This window comes from Salvelinus sp. IW2-2015, linkage group LG27 (assembly GCF_002910315.2).
Source record: "Salvelinus sp. IW2-2015 linkage group LG27, ASM291031v2, whole genome shotgun sequence".
NCBI lineage: Eukaryota > Metazoa > Chordata > Actinopteri > Salmoniformes > Salmonidae > Salvelinus > Salvelinus sp. IW2-2015.
Window position 1 is genome coordinate 29,805,671 of NC_036867.1, and position 17,749 is coordinate 29,823,419.

General features: G+C 46.7%; 1 protein-coding gene across 1 annotated transcript in view; it reads left to right on the forward strand.

Annotated features, from left to right (window-relative positions):
• The window catches only part of LOC111953212 (neuropilin-2-like), a 75,739-nt gene that overhangs the window by 48,408 nt on the left and 9,582 nt on the right, over positions 1–17,749 (forward strand). The window contains 7 exon segments of the mRNA XM_023972334.2: positions 1,300–1,444; positions 2,866–3,215; positions 3,360–3,504; positions 11,884–11,964; positions 12,111–12,272; positions 16,848–17,113; positions 17,580–17,676. Coding sequence (XP_023828102.2) covers positions 1,300–1,444; positions 2,866–3,215; positions 3,360–3,504; positions 11,884–11,964; positions 12,111–12,272; positions 16,848–17,113; positions 17,580–17,676 — 1,246 coding nt within the window.

Below are 17,749 nucleotides of genomic sequence, written 5' to 3' on the forward strand. Positions count from 1 at the left end.
AAATATCAGTTAAAGCAGACACTGACTGTGTCTCAAATGCACTGGGGGGGGGGGGGTCTGGGTGTGTTATCGCATCCCAGAGGACGGTCTTGTGGTTTCCTGTGTCTCTCTGTGGTTTCAGACTTGCGATGAGCCTCACTGGAAAGAAAGAGGGGGAGATGGACAGAGAAGGGAGAGAGAGTAGAGAGAGAGAGAGAGAGAGAAAGATGTTTTTATGGGGTGTGGTTGGTGGAAGACCTCCAGACCGGATAGAGGGATAGGACATGAGGTGGGTCAGACGTCTCTCACCATTGGTTCCTCCCACAAGCATGAGGGGACGTCTGTTGTCTGTCTGTGTCCTTCCTCTAAACAAGGGAGAGGCTCCTCTCCTACAGTCACATTTACCCTCTGACCTCTAACCTCGCTCCCTGAGGGGTCAAGAGAGGAAGGGAGGTGTAAGGAGTGGGGTGGACGTTCAGGACGGATGCCACAGGAAGTAGTCCCTGGTCTTGTCCTGCCCTCCTGCAGAGACTTCCTGTTATTGTTACAGAACGCCCAATCCTGTCCGACCTTGCCCTGTCATGTCCATCAAGCATTTCTGTCCACTGTTCAGTCCCCCCAGGGTGGTAGTGTGTGTGTGCGGTGTGGGAAAGGGAGTGTGTGTGTGGTTGGGATGTGTGTGTGTTCGTTGCGTGTGTGTGTCTGCCCTTCCAAACCCCTACCATCCCTCACCGTTTGCCCCACAAACAGAGACAGAGAGCTGGGTGGGTGTCATTGGATCTGTGTTTAGGTTGTCTGTGCTTAGCTGGGGCTCTGTGTGTGTGCAGCGAAGCGAGACTCACACTGCGGGCTATGGATGTGTGTGGTAGAGAGAGAGATTGCGAGGAAGAGAGAACTGAAAACTTGCTCGCACACTTTTTCACACTGTAAATAATCAAGTCCAAAAATTATTGTTTGGAATGTGAGGACAAAAATCCCCTCTTTTTGACACGCACAGCTCATAGCTCCACGCACCTGCAGATTTAATTTACATTTACATGTTGGTAATTTAGCAGATGCTCTTATCCAGAGCGATTTACGGTCAAGAAATTGAGCGCGGCAATCCTCTCCTTTCACTGTGTCACTCACTCATTCACTCATCCCCATCACGCCGGCTGATGCATTAGGCAGCAACAAAGGCTATCCACTTCTGTCGGTGTTTGGCCACCTTCAACACTGTGCCCTAGCACTGCTGATGTGTGTGTGTGGTATAAAATGTGTGTGGTATCTTTTGATTGGTATAAACGTCTAACCGTATACCCCTCTTTGTGTGTTCTCCAGACGTTCCATGCGAACACAGACCCATCTGAGGTGGTGTTGAACCGCATACCCCAGCCCGTCTTAGCCCGCTTCGTACGCATCCGGCCTCAGAACTGGAAGAACGGCATTGCCCTGCGTTTCGAGCTCTACGGCTGCCAGATCATAGGTGTGTGTGAGAGGGAGCCAAGGGAAAAGAGACGTCTCAGTTATTTTGCCTTAGATACTTGAGGCATCTTTTACATTATATCCTCTGTCCCACTGCACGTCAAAACAGAGTATTTTTGAGAGACAAAATGTGTTCCGGCATCTCCTGCTCTCAGTGAAGAAACTTAAAAAATTCCCTTAGAAGAAATGCCAGCCAGTTTATGCATTAACTACGCAGTAACATGAGCACACACACACACACACACACACTCACACACGCATACATAAGAACTTCCGACAGCAACCAGAGCATTAGTCTAATCAAAGTTTTACTCCGTTCTCAGCCAGCATGTCTCCAATCACTTCCTCGTCCGCATTCGTCTTTTTTCCCTCACTCTCATTCTCTCTACCTTTCCACTATGTTTCTGCTCCCCTTCTTCCTTCTCCTAAATTTCTCCCTCGTAATCATTATTTTCTCTCGCTTTCATTTTCTCTCTCATTCCATACTCTGTTCTTGCTTTTCACTTTTTCTCCCCCTCTCGCTCCCTCTCCACCTACTCCAATTCTCTCTATCAATAGCCTTTTTCTACCTCTGAATAATTCTCTGTCTCTCCCCGTTTCCCTCTTCCTCTCCCTCTCCTGCCCTTTAAACTGTTTTTGACTTCAGGATATCAGCCTACTTTCTCTCAACCCCATACAATCTCGCAGATGCAGTATGTCACAAGAAAGGGTCACAATCAATCATTCATGACACTCTTGTTCACTTGTAAACCTTGAACTGTGATTCACAGAGGGAGAGAGAGTACCACTCATTAGCTAGTATTGCAAGTGCATGTTAGACTGGCTCTCACCGTTCAGGTACACACATAGTCACTTGAAGACAAGCACGATGACCTCACGTCGATACACACACTCACATACACACACACACATACATTTCTGTTGCCATTTATCCATAATTTACATTCATTGCCAGTGCTGTGACATAACAGCATGAAACTTTGATCTGTGTGCTCTTAAACCGTCAACCCTGCTAATGCTCTCYYCTCTCTCTCTCTCCTCTCTTGGTCTCACTCCCTCTGTCTCGTCTTGTCTCTGGTCTTCTCTCCCCTGTTTCTCCCTCGGTCTCTTCCTCGCTAATCTCCTCTACCGTCCTCTTTCTCTCTCTCTTTCCCCTACCATTCTCCCTCGCTCTTTCTTTCTTCTCTCTCCTAGTTCCATCTCTCTCTCCTCCTCCTCTATCATCTCCTGGAACCCCTCCCCTTCTCTCCCTCCTTCTCTCTCGTTGCTTCTTTTACAGATAATATGTGAGGGTTGAAATGTGATAGTTTTGTGTAATGTATGACATTGACCCAATAAAGGGGATTTTGATCAATAATTTCCCTTCCCACTCCCCCTCCCTTCCCCATCCCTCTCCCCACTCATCTTCTTCCATAACTTCAGATGCTCCGTGTTCAGAGATGCAGGGCCTCCTCTCTGGCCTGCTCCCCGACGCCCAGATCTCAGCCTCGTCAGCTCGAGACATGCTGTGGTCCCCTGGGAATGCCCGCCTTGTGGGCAGCCACTCAGGCTGGTTCCCCAGCCCCGCTCAGCCCCTGGCTGGGGAGGAGTGGCTCCAAGTGGACTTGGGTGTCCCCAAGATGGTCCGGGGGATCATTACCCAGGGGGCGAGGGGCGGAGAGGGGACAAGCAGCACGGACAACAGGGCCTTTGTGAGGAAGTACCGCGTGGCTCACAGTCTAGACGGGAAGGACTGGGAGTACGTTATGGACAGCAAGACCAGCCTGCCCAAGGTGGGTGTGGGGGAGGGGGACATGTGTAGGGGTGGGGGTGATGTCGGGGGTTGTGTGTGCGTGCGTGTCAGTGTAAAGTATGATTATACGCATTTAAATAATCTACACAAAGATTTTTGCTTTATTTCTGTTTGTGTGTTGCAGATATTTGAGGGGAATACCCACTACGACACCCCTGAGCTACGGCGTTTTGAGGAGACCCTGGCCCAGTTCATCAGGATCTATCCAGAGAGGTGGTCTCCTGCCGGGATCGGGATGAGAGTGGAAATATTGGGCTGTGACGTGCCAGGTAAGCCCGTGGTATTCTATTAACTTTCCCGGCTTAGACACATGTACACTCCTCTCCCCACCGGAGACCGAGGTTCAATCCCCGCTCCAAACGTTCAATCTGTTTCTCCTCTCTGTCATTTCATAACTGCCAAAATATCCTACAAATATACACTACCGTTCAAAAGCTTGAGGTCACTTCAAAAATGTCCTTGTTTTTGAAAGAAAAGCWATTTTTTTGGTCTATTAAAATAACATAAAATTGATCAGAAATGCAATGTAGACATTGTTAATGTTGTAAATAACTAAATTAGCTGGAAACGGCTGATTTTTACTGGAATATTGACTATATGGCGTACAGAGGCTCATTATCAGCAACCATCACTCCTGTGTTCCAATGGCACGTTGTGTTTAGCTAATCCAAGTTTAGAATTTTAAAAGGCTAATTGATCATTAGAAGACCATTTTGCAAATTATGTTTTAGCACAGCTGAAAACTGTTGATCTGATTAAAGAAGCAATAAAACTGGCCTTCTTTAGACTAGTTGAGTATCTGGAGCATCAGCATTTTGTGGGTTGATTGACAGGCTCAAAATGGCCAGAAACAATTAACTTTCTTCTGAAACTCGTCAGTCTATTCTTGTTCTGAGAAATGAGGCTATTCATGCGAGAGAATTGCCAAAGAAACTGAAGATCTCGACAAGGCTGTGTACTATTGTCTTAACAGAACAGCTCAAACGTCCTTTAACCAGAATAGAAAGAAGGAGTGGGAGGCCCCGGTGCACAACTGAGCAAGAGGACAGTACATTAGAGTGTCCTAGTTTGAGAAACAAGACCGCCCTGCAAAAGTTCTCAACTAGGCAGCTTCATTAAATAGTTACCCGCCAAAACATATACACCAGTCGCTCTAAACCGTTACAAGTGAAGAGGGCGACTCGGGATGGCTGGCCTTTTTTCTAGGGGCAGAAGTTTGCAGGAAGAAAAAAGCCCAAAATATCTCAGACTGGCCAATTCAGAGATTAAATTGGGATGCTGCTTCAATAGAAAAAAAACCACAGACAACTGGCAGAGGAGACTCTGCTAGAATCCAGCATCCGGAGGTCGTCTTCACTGTTGAGTTGAGACGGGGTTTTGGCAGGTATATGTTAATGAAGCCCCAAAACTTTTGAAACGGTTAGGGTTATCTTTTTTTAAAAGTGGTGTGGGGCGTGCACGTATGATATATCATCTGTGAGTCTACTGGATACGCGATTAGGGAGTTGGAAAGCAAGTGGAAGTGGAAAATATCAGGGAGAGTCTTGAAAGAGTGAAGGTTTAAAGTTTACAGGGATGGAGAAAGGGTTGACGGGTTTTGAGCAATTCTGTCCAAGGGTACCCACACACACACACACACACAAACAGGCACACACTGCTGGTATGGTCTGCTATCCAGCATGTGACAGGTAGTAGACATTCTCGGTTCTCCACTGGCTCCACTATCACTCCACTGGCCTGCGCAGGACACCTGAGCTACAGCACCAGACAGTGGGCTCACCACCTCAACACGCACACGCGATACGCATACACACACACACCACACCACACACAACACACACACACCCCACACACACACACACACACACACGATCACCAGACACACAGCAACACAACACGACGACACACACACACCACACACACACACACACACACACAAACACAACACCTCGGCTCCACCTGTCACCCCACACACACAACCTCACTGCAAGCCTACAGTACACACCACACACCACCCACACAACACACACACACAAACACACACACAACACACACACAACACACACACACACACACACACACACACACACACACACATTCACACTACACACAACATCGGCTCCACCTGTCACACAAACACACAACACCCTGCACTGCAAGCATACAGTACACACACACACACACACACACACACACACACACACACACACAGCACACACACACACACACACACACACACACACAACAACACAACACAACACACACACACACACCACACCGACACAACACACACACAACACACCCACACACACACATCACACATACACACACAGTGGCACCTCATCTCCCTGAAGCTGGTTCTAGGCTCCTCTCTCTGTTCCCACCCTGACTAGGATGTTCAACACATACACATAAACACACACAGACAGACACTATAATGGCTCCTAATGGGCCTACACAGGACGTCTGTGCTGAAGTCTCAACACCTACACCTACACACTGTAATCAGTGTTAGGGGAGAGCTTGTCTGTGCGTGTGCGTGTGTGTGCGTGTGCGTCTGTGCGTAAGGAACACAGCCCTGTTCGGTGGTGTAAGGAGGATGTGGACCTCTTAATATTTCATCCCACTCTTCTCTGACTCACTCACTATGCCATTAGGGAGGAGAAACAAGGCCAGAACCCTCCATTAACACAGAACAAGAGGACACAAACACACACACGCTCTCTCTCTGTCAGAATAACAGGCTAGTGCTCTTTGTTAGGGACCTTCAGTGCCACACCCACGATTGGCCTACATGACTGACTGACAAATGAGCTGCATTCCTCCCCTCCCAGCATCTCTCTCTCTCTCCTTGCTGTCCTATGTCACTCCCTCCTCACCCCATCACTTCCTGCTGCTGCCCCAAGTGGGGTCTACACATAGGCCCTGGGATTCAAACCGGCAACCCTTCACCTTGAGGCCACAGCCATGCCGATGTTAACCCTGCCACATGTAAAAGGCATTGAGACCAGGTGAAAGCCCTGTGTTAAAGCAATCCGTCACAGGCTCCTCTTTATTGGACATGGAGGATATCCCAGAGAGATGGAGTAGTTTAACACCACACTGGTGTTCAACAAAGCATTTGGTCCACAAGTGTTCACAGCGCTTGAGTGGGAGGGTTGGAGTGCTATGCCTCGTAACACAGGAGGGAGGATTGTAAATCTTTTGTCACCCCTCCTTTTTTCCTCCCACCACCTCTCTTTCTCATTCTTCGCTCTTCTTCTCTCTCTTTCTCTCCTCGCTCTGTATCTGTCTCTCTTTACCTCTCTCTGTCTCTCACTCGCTCTCCCTCTATCCTCTGTCTTCCTCTCTCCCCCAACTATCTCTCTCGCTCTCTCTCACTCTCTCACTATCTCACTGTTAAATCCCACACATGGCTCTGTKCTCTCCTCTCCTCTCTCTGTTCCCACCCTTAGGCATAGTGCGTGGGTCTGTAAATATTTTTGTTCTTCTTATTTCCTCCACTCTCCTCTGCTGTTTCTCATCACACCCTCCCCCTCTCTGTTCTCTGCTGTCCATTCCAGGCTCTTTGGTCTCATTTCTTACACACACACCTCACACACGTACACACTTATGCGCACACACACACACACACACACACGCACGCACATGCTTTGGACACAAAACTCCAAGATATCTCTTCTGTCTTCTTTCAAGATCAACTTCGGAGGTTTCTCTTAGGCTTTGTTTCACAGTCTTCAAGGACATAATGGGCTCTATTTGAACCTCTTACTGCAGTGGGCTAAATTAGGGTCACACAGAGTGTTTCTCTGTAGTCTTAAACAAATCTACTTTGAAACAAAAGTATACACCTCACACACATGGTTATGGGCTTTTWAAAAAAGCCCCCTGTAGAAGAAGACACCATGTCAGATATAGAGTTGAAATGTATTCAATTTCCACTTTATATACATCACAAGAAGAAGGAAAAAAAGTTWGACATATTTTTGGGACGATTTMAAAAAATAATGTTGATTAATTATGAATTTATGAAAAATATGAATAACATTCTGGCTTTTGATGAATAAATAAATTGGCCTGTCAACACATTTCATGGCTTAATACTGCGTGCTGTTGTCTCCGSTTGCGTTGTCACCCAACTACAATTAGGCTGGTGGCACGGAATATTATTTTCCTAGTCCATTGTGGATTGAATAGCATAGGCTACAGTAATGAGTAATAGCACAGTAAAAAAAACAAAAAACAGCTGGTGTTTGCTCAATATGTTTGGAGTGTTGACAGTCATAATTGTTGTAATTGGCGTCAATGAATAAAGGCCTTTACGCATCGCACTTCAAAAAAAATWGTAATACTAGGCTCCTGTGAATTGTCTTGTATGTGCGAGGCACGTTCTCAATAAGCAATATATAGCCTGGGCCTACCGTTGATATGGTGTTATAGGACTGAATAATTTGAATATGTGCATCTTTGCTAACTGGACAAGATGTGCTCTTTGGAACGGGGATGTGTACAAGCCGAATAGAGTTGCCTTTGCACTGCAGGTAGGCCTATGTGAATTGGGAATAATGCAAAAGCATGATGACTAAGAGTGAAACATTTCAGGGGCGGCAGGTGGCCTAGCGGTTAAAGCGTTGGGCCATTAACCGAAAGGTTGCTGGATCAAATCCCTGAGCTGACAATCTGTCGTCAAGGCAGTTAACCCTCCACGCAGCCTATATGCCCATCATGGAAGGATAGATGAGATAATCCGGTGACAATTGTATTTAGAAACATTTAAGTTAGGTTCCTGTAACAATGTTTTCTGTTTTGTTTGATTAAAAAACAAGCCCTTGTAGGCTACCCTTACCCTACTATAACGAAACAGAAATGTAGGCCGACATTGTAAATAAGATTTTGTTCTTAACTGACTTCCCTGGTTAAATAAAGGTTAAATAACAAAACAAAAAAAACATTTAGAAACCTTTTATGGATAGCCTACTTGGCTAATGCATGGCCAGGATAAGAAAGACACCAGACACATTGCTGTTGAACCAGCTTTTGTTATAGTAGGGTAAGGGTAGCCTATATGGGCTTGTTTTTTAATCAAACTTWACAGAAAACAAGCAATTGTTACAGGAACCTAACTTAAGTGTTTCTAAATACGATTGTCTTCGGATTATATAATCTGTCTTTCCATGATGGGCATGTAGCCTGCGTGGAGTTTTTTTTTACGCACATCCAAAATAATAACAGGAGCTGGCTAAAATAATGTACAATAGTACATAGATAAAAAGGGGATGTCTGCTCACTGTTTTTGCTGCTCCCTAACTTGATGTTTTAATAAAGCTTTGGTGATTAAGATGTATTTCAAAGTGAGCGAATGGATTGAGCAGGACAAAAAAATGCATTGGGCAGGACCAAAAAAAACCTGAGGCTATGCTTGGTTTTCTAATAATAATTAAATGAAATGGGAAAAAAATAWATAATTGTGTGTGTTTCTAAATACGAGGTTTACGGGCCACAAAAAGTACATATCTCTTGTTTTCCATGTGCGTATGGGTACTGTGCGTCATGGCTGGATAGGCTGCACTTCTGCTGTCAAAATCCATGCCATAAACAACYGTGTTATTGCTAAAACCAGCGTTTGGTTGGTCTTAAATATCCCCATGAGCGCTGCCTGAAATTGGCACTTTGGCGCACCTTTTTAAGGACACAGCTAAAATATTGACACCCCTCCCACCTCCGCACAAGCAAGCTCATATAAACCAGGTAAATTACCAATCCTGGCGCTAGGGTTTGAAAATAGAAGAGCGCCGGCTTTAACAGGTCKAAATTGCAAAGGAAGCGTGCGTTTGACAATTGCGCTGGTTTAATGGGTGTGCGTGTGGGCGGGCGGGTGTGTGTGTGTGTTTTACAGAGGCTCTTTACATAATTGACACTTTTTTTTGTCTTGCTCAAATTTTGTTGAGTCAGATTGTTCAGAGAGAGCTATGGCTGTTTTCCAGAAGAGAAGGAGCGGAGTAGGGGGCTGGGGGGGATTGAGAACAGTGAGAAAGGGGGAAGGGGTGGAGCGCTGTTCACTGTATTCTCTGAAACATGACAGTTCCCCTGGTGCCGTTTGTATCAAGCGTCTCAGTGTAGGACTGATGATTTAGGATCGCTTTTGCATTTTAGATCACAGTAAATGACATAACATAGATAGAGGGCTGAGTAGATCCTAAAAAAAAGTATTCCTACTATAAGACACTTGATACTGTACATATGGGCCCTGTACTCCTTTCCGGTCGGAAGTGCAGCGCTTCCTCATCCTCCTCGACTGCACATTGACTCTGTACCGGTACCCCCTGTATATAGCCTCCCTATTGTTATTTTACTAATGCTGTTTAATTATTTGTTACTTATGTTTTCTTTTCTTTTTTTACTTACCACTTTTTTTCTTATAAAACTTCTTAAAGCATTGTTGGTTAATGGCTTGTAAGTAAGCATTTCACTGTAAGGTTTACACCTGTTCTATTCGGCGCATGTGACAAATCACATTTGATTTGAAGGGGCTGTTCCTGCATGAGGAGGCCTTCTGATGCATGAGGCCTTTTGATGCATGAGGGGACTCTATACCTGAATAAGGAGGCCTTCTCCTGCATGAGGGGATCCTCTCCCTGCACGGTTAGGCCTTCTGCTTCTGCTGCACGAGGAGGCCCTCCTGCACGAGGAGGCCTTCTGCACAAGGAGAAAGGCACAGTGATACTGTATAAGGGCCGGCCTCTCGGTGCAGCTCTGTAGCTGTTTCCTCACACATGTCAAGGAGTGGGGAGCCCTCGGGGAGAGGCAGGCTGGTCATAGCTCCTTGTCTCTCTCCCGTTACCGCTGACACCTCTGTCATACACCAGACAGACACACACACACCCCTGTCACACCCCACAAAGGTCAAGCCGTTTCCACTGTGACAAGGCCTGACCTTTGAAAGCACAGAGATGCAATGGCTTGGAGGAAAGGCTTGCGCTAAGGGGGATAAAATAACAGGATACACGGTCCTCGGATGTGAAAAAGGTTAGGGAGGAGTAGGGGGTTAACGTATTTCCGGTGGGGTCCCCATAGCTCCTTGGTGATTAAAATCTGATCGGCCAACTAATTGCCTCAGTAAAGGGTGTGACATTAACGTTAGGCTAATGTCACGCAGTCAGAGACCTCAACAGCTGGGCACTATTCTTTCATGTAGCGGTATTTTAGCTGTGTCTTTCCACAGCGTCAGACGTCCGGCTGTGTCCGTTTCATTCATTTCATCCGTTTCATTTTTTCCTCACAAGCAGTTGTGTCACGGTAAAATGTCAAAGGATCAATCAACTATGGTGTCCATATTAGGACAGCCTCAGTCCCAGCAGGACTCGTTTCAATCCGTCCTAATATGGACAACGTAATCAACTTCCCTCCATGTTTGTTGTCGTCTGTGTTTCTCAATCGCCGCTAAAYGCTAACTGTGCTAGCCATGCCCAGGAAGCATCATTACACTGATGTAGCTATTAGCTAGCAGCTATGTTTTTGGACTGCAGATGCATCCAGATTCTGCCCTAGCAGTCTTGCTTTCCAGATGTTCGACTTTGGTGTGTCTCTCCAGTCATTGCACTCCTAAATGACATCTTGGGGAAAGTATGAATGCTTGGAAAAAAAGGTTTTGCCATCTTGGATGCAGAGTTTTACATAGAAATTATCAGAAAGCACAAGTATACTCTAAAGCAGTGGTTCCCAAACTTTTGGAACGGAGCCTGGAACAGAGTTTCCGCAAATTCTCATGATGCGATATATGGGGCCATGGGTGGATGATAATATGATTAGGACCTTGGTTAGATTGTGGTTCGAATGCAGAGATGACCCAAACCTTTCCCTCTGTCCATTGCATAACGGAACCAGGGTTGTCCCATCTGGTCCCAATAGCAATGGCCACTTATCGCCGATAACATTCCTAATGCAGTTCTGTAGACCATGTGCTGCTGGAGGATGGTGTGTTGTGTGTGTGTGTGTGTGTGTGTGTGTGTGTGTGTGTGTGTGTGTGTGTGTGTGTGTGTGTGTGTGTGTGTGTGTGTGTGTGTGTGTGTGTGTGTGTGTGTGTGTGTGTGTGCGTGCGCGCACTCGCATGCATCCATGTGTGTGTGTGTGTACGTCCATGCTCGTGTGTGTGATCATCCATTTGAAGGTGAACTAGCTAGGCCCATTCATCACCCATGGAGCCAGTGGTGTCTGGCCTGTCCTGACAGGGCCCCAGCCACTGGTCTGACTGGGCTGTGGATGGAGGTGGAGACAGTGGAGACAGTCGAGACCCATGGAGGGAGGGAGATGTCTGGGCTAACAGACCCATGGAGGGAGGGAAATGTCTGGGCTAAGAGACTATCACCGCCTGGCTCAGTCTGTCACCTCGTCTGGGAGGGGGAGGGAGGAAGGACGGGAGGGAAGGAGCGTGGGAGATGACCTCAGACTCTCATTTAGGTGTGTGGAGTAAGCACTAGTCTGTGAGAAGCAGAGGTTGGGAAATTGTATTCATGGGCAAACTGTTGATTATTCAGAAAGCTGTGGTCACATTCACAATGCGGTGTTTCATTGAGTATGTTTCATTGAGTATGTTTCATTTTGAGCATCTTGGATGTAACTGACAACACTTATGTGTTGTGCCTCCATAGAAACCAGCACGCTGGCTGACACAGCCACGCCGACTTTGTCTGGTCCAATGGAGAGTAGCACTGCCCAGCGGTCGGGCAGAGGTGAGTGTCTGTAAGCATGCTGTGTGGAAATGTTGCATATAGATACTTTATGTTTGTATAATATTGTAGAATGTTTGATGATTGATGTCTCTCTCTCTCTCTCTCTGTGTGTCTTTCTCTGTCCCTCTCCCACCCTTTCTCTCCAGGAGCTAGCTCCTCCCCTCCGTCAATGGGTGGTGTGTGTGACTTTGAGCAGGGTCTGTGTGGCTGGACTCACGACCTCAGCGCCCCGCTCCATTGGTCCCTCCACAGCAGCTCCAAAGCCCCAGCCCAGGGCCCCAGCCTGGACCTTGCTCTGCCCCCCACCGGTGAGTCTCCCTGAGCATAGCACAGCTAGCTTCCCCCCCTAAGTCGGGGTTGGCAATGGTGGTTCCCAACAACCATGTTCAGAAGGTAAGAAATAGGTTAGATAGCCACTTGGGCTAATTTAGCTTGATATACAGTAAAGTACTTGTTTGGTGTTTGTGAACATGTGGATGTACAAAAACTCTGTTTGAGCCCCAGCCGAGGCTGATTTTGTGACTTATAAACACACACAACCACACAGACCTACACACACACTCACACGCACGCACTTATAACGTGTAACTCATCCACTCTGCTCTATGTGACTGCGCTACAACTCTGTGATGCTAAATTGTTCCGGGAGCGTTCTGGGCAGGAAAAAGTTAAGAACCAGTAGCACTTATTAACTACAGAGGCAAGAGATTCCAGAGGAAAAAAACAGGAAAACCATATTCCCAGCCGAGCATTCCTGCCCCTCGATTACCTTGCAGGCAAATCTCTGGCTCCCTAAGTAGCCTTCCATGTACTTAGAGCAATTATTAAGTCCCCTTTATACATACCCCCAGATCAAAAAAGAGTGAAGCTTTTGGCATATTAATTAAAGATATGAGCAGTTTGGAGTTTTTCTTTGAGGTTTTCTTACACTGACCGTGCTATAAATGGCATCCTATTCCCTATATCGTGCACTACTTTTGACCAGGTCCCTATGAGCCGGTCCAATGGGTCCTGGTCAAAAGTAGTGCACTATAATAGGGAATAGGCGGCCATTTGGGACTCCGCCAAATGAGGGTTAAAGGGATTGTTATCCTGACCTTGTTTTAAAATTCATTGGTTTTTGATATATTTCGAATGGGGCCCATGAAATATTTAACAAGCTGCAGCTGTGAAGAATTAAAGGGGGAGTTTCAGGACCTGCTCGCGCTCAAAGTGGTTGGGAATCTCTGATGTCACCTGGGCTTTAGATCGGGGAATCCCTGGGTACGTAGGTCGAGGATTGTAGCCAAATCATCCAATCGGATCGCCCTGTTAGTGGTTAGCCTAAGAGAGAGGTTCTCTCTCTCTCTCGCTCTCTCTCTCTATCACTCATTCTCCCTTTCTATCTCTCTCATTCTCCCTTTCTCTCTCTATCTCACTGTCCCACGGTCCCCCCTCTTTCTCTCTCTCCCTCCCCCTCTCTCCCTCCCTTTCTTTATCTCTCTCGTGACCCAGAAAACCCAGACCCAGTAACCTCTTGATCTCTCTCTCTCTAAAATGTAAAAACATAACAGCTGGAGAACTCGCGCCGTAGCATATCAACGTGTGGTGCCCGCGGCGTCGATAACGAGGCCCGTGTTTGTGGATTGAGTTCTCTTTGTCTTCGCTCGCTGCAGGAGACTGCTGAGAAAATGGATTAATAATGCTGTTGCATCACATCACGTGAACGCGCCCCTCTCGATTATGAGCTGTCTGCCGAACAAGCTGCGGAACAATGGGGGGAGCGTTCAGAGACGCCGGGTTCACCCGAGGTGTAGGGAGAGGGGGGCCTCTGCGAACGCATTAAGATCAGTTTGATAAAGTGGGGATGTTTTCTGTGTGGTGAAGACCCGCACGTACACACACGCAGACGTACGGACGCATGCACACACTCGCGCACACACACTCATACACCCATATACACACAGTCACACACACACACATACTTGCATTCACACACTCGCGCATGCACACACTCACACACAGATAGACGCACAGCGATCGACAGTGCTGTATGGTGCTGCATGGGAGGGCTCCTTACAAACACACACACACACTGATGTGACACACACACTAGAGAGCAGAGGGGGGCTGTCATCGTGACAGACTATTAGGGTGGCTACACACACATGCACATACTGCACAGTATAATACACACTTCAATGTACTCAAGCTTTCTCTCCCTCTCACATACAATACAAACTTCAGTCGTCTCCCAGATTTAAGTTAGGTACAAATTGTAGAGTGTACATTTCCTTGATAAAGTGTTCAATTCATTACAAGTGAGTTATTTGCATTTGCATTATGGATGCTGATTGCTGTCCTTATACAGTTGGTCTAAACCTTTAATATAATCAAATAATGGATTTAGTTCCCTCCACGACAGCACATTCTTTTACGACATACATGTAGCTACAGTAACCACCATAACATGGACACAAAAGAGCCATGCTGAATTTAGTTTGCAATCAATCAAACATTTATTTTTCTATGAAAAATAGTCAAGCTTGTGGTTCTACAGCTTCTTATGCTGTGATCCACACGTCAAGGTCTCTGTGATGGAGTCTTTTGGCTGTGACACTGACCCTCCATTTTTGGGAAAAATGACCCTTAAGAGTCTCTCACATTTACATCCTCCTACTCTTGGGGTCAAACACCTGGCAATTGCTGCTGCTCCTCATGTCGTCACCATCTCTCTTAGTGCAGGCTGCTGATTGGTTGTTGGAGACTGCTGTCTGGCTCGATGGCCAAAATATAGCGGCATTCTGCTGGCTAGATGACAAAAATGTAGCGGCTGCTGATTGGCTGGGCCCGACTGTTGTCTTGGTAGTGGCTTCTGATTGGCTGGGCCAGGCTGTTGCCTGGCCTTTAGCTGCTGATTGGCTGGGCCAGACTGTTGTCTTGGTAGTGGCTGCTGATTGGCTGGGCCAGACTGTTGCCTGGCCTTTAGCTGCTGATTGGCTGGGCCAGACTGTTGCCTGCCAAGTGGCTACTGATTGGCTGTTGTCTTTCACCTCCACAACAACATCGACATCCATTGGCTCCACATCCCGATGACAATGCACTTGATTGTTGTTGTTGATCTGGGCCCCCTCTTTCCAGTCCATAAAATGGTCCTGGTCTTGTCCATAGCTGGAGTTTAGCTGAAAGGTGGCAGGGGCTGAGTTGGGCTGGAGCTGGCATGCAGGTTGGGTGTTCAAAAATGGACTTTGCCATTGTCCCTGCAATGAATCAATCAATAAAACAAATTGTACTTATAAAGCCCTTTTTACATCAACATTTGTCACAATGTGTTTTAGAGTAAACCGCCCTAGGCCCTGGGCTCTGGTCAAAAGAATTTCACTAGCTATATTGGGAATAAGTTGCCATTTCAGACTAGTCACTATAATCTAGGCCAAACAAACCTGGTTCAGGACCTGGTAGGTAGCCACTCCAGGCGCGGGAGATCCTCCAGTCTGTGTGATCAGCCATGAGGCGAGAACGTCCTTTGGAACCATCCTCAACACTTTCCAGATGAACTGGTCCAAAGGGAATGGATGGRGGGGCCCAAACTGGCTCAGATATTGGAGATAGTCCATTATTGAAAGAACTTGGCGTAATTATATATTGTTTAATTGTTCAGAGCAGATAGCAATGTGATAGGCAATGCTTTCAAGTGCCTAARTGATTTGGTTGACCTCTAGAACGTTGCTTCACAGGTGTTCGGATGACATCACAGCTGCATCACAATCGAGGTCAATGACTATGACATTGTGCACTGTGCTCATCGAGTTCTGTTTCTATGGTCTAGCTTCAACTAAACAGATATAAAGGCCCATTCCTGAATGAAAATGTATTTTCTATGAAATAAATCAAATAAATGTTTTCTATGAAGCTGAGGGATGAAGCTGGATAAATGTAATCACCAAACAATTCGTAGATGGAGCTATAGATGCAAGGACTGAAAGTCCATGGGGTCAAAATKATAATTTTAATCATATTTTGAAGATAGACATTGTTTTCAATTTACACCTGTTGCCTGAGTACAGGGGACATAACATATACTATTTATATATATATTACATAATTACATGTCAGTTTGTAATATATAACGGTTTATACATGAACATTCAGCTGGAATATGGGGATGCTAATATCCATAACTTCATTGTACCTAGTGCCTCTTGGACAATATACACACACACACACGCACACGCACGCACACGCACGCACGCACACACACACCCACACACACACACACACACACACACACACACACACACACACACACACAATGATTTTTATCTGTAGTTCCCTCACCTAACTGCTCTAACACACACTGCGATAAAGCACAGGTGATCTTGTCAGCAATGTGTTGATACTGGTCCGTAGCCCACTTAACTCTACATACACACGCCCTGTCAGGTTCAATCCCTCAAAGGATTCCAAAGTCCACATCCAATTTACTAACTMAACATCCTCTTCTATAAACAACTGTCTGCGTTGAACCCAATGCTATTATGTAATGGGGTCTACCTGAATAGCAATGGGAATGGCTCCCTTGGGTTGGCTGTGAATTCATCACCTTCCCTTAGTGCTTGACTCTCTCACTGACCCTATTCTTCTGTTAGGTGTGTTTTGATATGTATCATATCCCTGTGCTATTGTAAGTCTGACCTTGTAGTTGTGGTATTGTGTGGTTTTATTCTTGTGTGTGCAGATGCACTGATGTGCGCACGTGTGTGTGTGTACACTCCCTCGTGTGTGTGCACATGTGCCTACGTGTATGTATTGCCCATACGTGTGTGTATACGTACTGTGTTCCCCTCACTGCAATATCTCAAGTCTCTAAACCCACCACTGCATTGTCTCCCTTCCCCACACAGACCTGAATAGCTACCTGTACATCGAAGCCAACCCCAAGATGGCGCKGCAACGAGCCAGGATCCTAAGCCCCATGGTGGGACCCGACACGGGGCCTCTCTGCCTGCTCTTCTCCTACCAGCTGTGGGGAGAGGCCCAGGGCACCCTGCGCATCCTTCTCCGCGATGCCCATCACAAGGAGACCCTTCTCTGGGCACTCCGCGGCGACCAGGGCCCCGTTTGGAAGGAGGGTCGCACCATCCTGCCCCGATCCCCCAAAGAGTTCCAGGTATTCGGGCGTCAGCATGCTCCCCTCTCCCTTCCATAGAAATTGCCTGTTGGAGTTAGCTGGAGAAGAGTTAGCTGGAGAGAGTTAGCTGGAGAAGAGGTAGCTGGAGTTAGCTGGAGAAGAGTTAGCTGGAGAAGAGTTAGCTGGAGAAGAGTTAGCTGGAGAAGAGTTAGCTGGAGAAACAAGCAGAAGTATATTACTAGTGGTTATGTGTTGCAGTGGTCCATATTCATGGTTATCGATTCCATGTATAAGATGTATCCCTGCATCTACATGTAGGTCATTTGCTTATTCCTCCTCCTTCCCCTAATCTTCCTCCTCCTCATTCCCTTACTCTTCCTCCTCCTCCTTCCCTTACTCTTCCTCCTCCTCCTTCCCTTACGCTTCCTCCTCCTCCTTCCCTTACTCTTCCTCCYCCTCCTTCCCTTACCCTTCCTCCKCCTCCTCCTCTTCCTCCTCCTCTCAGGTGGTTATGGAAGGCTTCGTTGACCACGGAACCAAGGGCCATATCATGATCGACAACATCCACATGAGTTCTGGTACACCTTTGGAGGAGTGCACACGTAAGTCTGCAGATTATACAAACATGTATACACACACTCACTGACACATATACATACATGTGCATACACACAC